The sequence below is a fragment of the Crocuta crocuta genome, unplaced genomic scaffold (genome assembly GCF_008692635.1).
Source record: "Crocuta crocuta isolate KB4526 unplaced genomic scaffold, BGI_CrCroc_1.0 scaffold221, whole genome shotgun sequence".
In the NCBI taxonomy this organism is placed as follows: Eukaryota; Metazoa; Chordata; class Mammalia; order Carnivora; family Hyaenidae; genus Crocuta; species Crocuta crocuta.
The window spans coordinates 752807-756606 of record NW_027528610.1 but is presented as its reverse complement, the minus strand read 5'-3'; the positions used below and the strand labels follow the sequence as shown (position 1 = coordinate 756606).

At 64.5% G+C, this 3800-nt stretch overlaps 1 protein-coding gene across 1 annotated transcript in view; it reads right to left on the bottom strand.

Moving 5' to 3' along the window:
• Positions 1-3014, bottom strand: part of IL3RA (interleukin 3 receptor subunit alpha) — a 25171-nt gene extending 22157 nt beyond the window's left edge. Inside the window, exons 1-3 of the mRNA XM_077754729.1 lie at positions 2693-3014; positions 1845-1950; positions 167-245 (exon numbers count right to left, since the gene is read on the bottom strand). Coding sequence (XP_077610855.1) covers positions 167-245; positions 1845-1950; positions 2693-3014 — 507 coding nt within the window. The remainder of the gene's footprint in view (positions 1-166; positions 246-1844; positions 1951-2692) is intronic.
• Between the last annotated feature and the right edge of the window lie 786 nt (positions 3015-3800).

Sequence of the window (3800 nt, the reverse complement as noted above, 5' to 3'; positions counted from 1 at the left end):
GGGAGCAGTCCCGGTGACCAGGGAGGTGCGGGCACAAGCAGGGACCTGACCCCGCCCACCTGTGCGGCCGGCGGCCCAACCCATTCGGCCCGTGTCTCCCCTCCCCCCCCCCGCGCCCCCAGGGGCGGGGCGTGAGGTGGGGGCTCTCAGGAGCCCCGCCGAGGACCGTGTGCAGCGCGCGGCGGCCGAGGGACACAGGGCGGAACGGAGAACGGAAGTGGGTGAGGCAGCGGTCACAGCTGGCCCTGCGGGAGACCCAGAATAGACCTTCGCCACCCGGCCAGGTGCCCTGTGCACACGGCCCTGCAGCCTCCAGCTCTGTGCACACGGCCCTGCAGCCTCCAGCCCTGTGCACACGGCCCTGCAGCCTCCAGCCCTGTGTACACGGCCCCTGCTGCCTCCACCCCTGTGCACACCGCCCTGCACCCTCCACCCCAGAATAGACCTTCTCCATGAGCCCAGCTGGGTGTCCCCTGTGCACACGGCCCCTGCACAACAGACCCCTGAATTAGAGCCTTGCACTATGTTATCATGTATTCTATACAATGTGCACGTGATACAGTAAGTACATTGTTACAATAACTTACAAGACGCACATGAATGTATTATACGCACGTATTAGGTAAGTTTATTATTAGAGAGACATTACGTTTATTATTATACAGACATCAGCGTTCTATGCTATTAACACTTTATTAATTAACATTAACGAACCGTGCACTAACGTATAGTAATCTTTTCACACTGGCCCCAGGTGCCTTCAGGGTCACTTTCTGGTCTGAGGGTTGCCCCGTGACCCCAGGCCTTATGTGTGGGATTCCCCGGAGACGGGGGCTTCCCTGGTGAACTTGCCCAGCTAATAAAAATACCACCGCCCGAAAGGCTCTGCCCTGAGCCCGAAGGGCAGGACGCTCCTGGCTCGAAGATTCCCAGCCGGCCGCTCGGGGACCAGCTTGCCCGCGTCACCGAGCCTGGCCGCCCGCGGTGTGCAGAGGCTCGCCGGGCACCCTTTCTCCCGGACACGCCTCGGGGTGCGGCCTCTGGGGACGCGGACGTTCGCTCGGGGCCAGCGCGCTCTATCTGGGAGGCGCACAGCCTTTCCGAAACTTTGAGTTTCCCAGGGAGAACAGACACCTCCAGTAACCGGGCTGGGGTGAAGGGTGCTCCCCAAAATTTATGTCCCTTGGAGCCTGAAGACGGGACCTGATTTGGAAATGACAGGTGTCCTTGTAAGAGACAGAGGAGGAGACGCAGACGCAGAGGAGAAGCCACGTGAAGACGGAGGCAGAGACGGGGGGACGCGGCCACGAGCCCGGGGACCCTGGGGCCCCAGGAGCTGGGAGAGGCGGGAAGGACCCTCCCCTGGGGCCTCAGGAGGGAGCACAGCCCTGCCCCGCCTTGATCTCAGGGGTCCTGCCCCCCGGGTCTCAGGGGTCTTCCTGGATCTCAGACGTCTGATCTCCAGAGCTGGGGGATGATGCGCCTGTGGTTGGAAGCCCCGAGTTTGTGGTCATTTGTCACGGCCGCCCCAGGATAGTCCCAAAATAACAAAACTCTTCTTATTCTCCCTTCGAGCATAATCACTCACCCCTTGCCCCGCACTCTGGCCGCAGATCCCAGCCCCCAGTCCCCGGAGGCAGAGCCTGGCCAGCCCGTGGGACCCCCAACCCCCTGAGGCACAGAGGAGACCGCGCTGGCGAGCGGCACAGGCCAGGGCTGGACCCCACGGCCTTTCCTTAAACCCGTGCAGTAAACCAGAGTCTCCGGGTCAAGAGCGTCCACACCGCTCCGGCCGGACAGGCTTTTTCAGCAGAAGCTTCTGTCTTCGGCTCAGGAGCCCTCACGCGGTCACTGCTGAGTCCTTCCCGTAATCTCGCTGCTTATCGGCCACGGCACCGGGGCCCGGCGGCTCCTCGCGCGGCCGGAGCTGGTGTGGGGTCCCGGTGACCGCTGTCGGCGGCGATAATGAGCAAGCGCTTCCTGCGCCTGGAGGACACAGTCCTGTGTGCGGGTGCTGGGAAATCTTCCGAAAGATGCTGACGCTGGGGTTCTGGCCTTGACCCAAAACAGGGAGGTTTTTCAAGAAAAGCCTTGCTTATCAGACAACATCGCCTCTTACGAAATACCTGTTTTTTTCCGTAGAGACTTCTGACGGGTCCGGCTGTGTGCCACTCCATCGGGGCCGGCGTGTCCGTGGCCTGGGTCTGCGTGGGTGCGCACGGGCACCCTGATAACTGCGCCCTGGGTCTGCGTGGGTGCACATGGGCACCCTGCTAAGTATGCCCTGGGTCTGGGTGGGTGCACACGGGCACCCTGCTAAGTACGCCCTGGGTCTGCATGGCTGCACACGGTCACCCTGATAACTGCACCCTGGGTCTGCGTGGGTGCACACGGGCACCCTGCTGACTGCACCCTGGGTCTGCGTGGGTGTACACGGGCACCCTGTAAGTGCGCCCTGGGTCTGGGTGGGTGCACACGGGCATCCTTCTCACTGTGCCCTGAGTTTGTGTGGGTGCACACGGGCACCCTGCTAAGTGCGCCCTGGGTCTGGGTGGGTGCACACGGGCATCCTTCTCACTGTGCCCTGAGTTTGTGTGGGTGCACACGGGCACCCTGCTAAGTGCACCCTGGGTCTGGGTGGGTGCACAAGTGCACCCTGCTCCCTGCGCCCTGGGCCTGCGTGGGTGCGCACGGCACCCTGCTAGCTGCGCGCTGCGTCTTCCGCATCCTCTGCGCCCGGAGAGCCACCACGCGCAGACCAGGACGTCCCCATCCTTGTTTCGGGCCGAAAGCTCTGGGCGCGTGTCCAGGACGTCCCGCAAGATCATCCGAAGCCTCACACTGTGCGTCCTGTGTGCCCACGACTCGGCCGCGTGTCTGCAGGTCTCCGGCCACGGAGAAGGGTGCGCACGGGCCGTGTCTGCCGGGCATCCCCGGGGAAGAAAGAGGCGCCGCGCCAGACCCTTGCGAAACTGCGCGGTCCCTGAGGACGCAGCCTCCCTGCTGTGCGTCATAACCGCGTCCCGTGCCGTCGCTCGGCTGGGCCACGTTCCACGGGTGGCCGCTCGGTGTCACAGCGCGAATGCAGCTCGGGGGCTGTTCGGTGGGCGGAGTCCTAAGGGCCCCGCGCAGGGGGGGCGGGGGCGGTCCGGACACCCTCCCGAACTGGGCACGGGGTGGGGTTCATGCAGGCTCCTAGGGCAGCGAGGATCCTGCCGAGTCCAGGCTGCAAAGCCTGTGGGTGTGGTGATGCAGTGTAGACAGCCAGTGTAGACACCAGAAGGAAGGCTTCGAGGCAGCTGCTGGGACAGGTGGGCGTCCCCCTTGCACGACGTGATGAAAGGGGTCCACTCTGACCCCGGAGTCGGACACACCTACTTCTCTGGGGACCCTCCGCCCCGCCGCGCGAGCCCTGGCACGAAGGCCCACGGCCCCATCCACACCCCGCAGCCCCCCGACCCCGAGGCCCACGTTGGGGGAGCCGCCCGCCGCCCCGCGCCCCGCTTTGCGCTCCACAGTGGCTTCCGCGCGCGGGTAACGGGATCCGTGCGGGACCCGCCGCAGGGAGACAGGTGCGCGCCGGGCGCACTTTGGGGACCCCAGGGGCCCCGGGAAGGTGCCCGCGGCTGTTTGCCCAAATGCGCCAGTTTCTCGCTGTAAATTTATAGTTTCCCTTCTGAGTGAAAAGTACAAACTGTGGACGGAAAAGCGTGAGGAGGAAGAACCCGTGATGCAGCTGCGGGCGTGCGGTGCGTCCGACTCGGGCTCGCCCGGCCGACTCCGTTCTGCCCCCTTGTCCG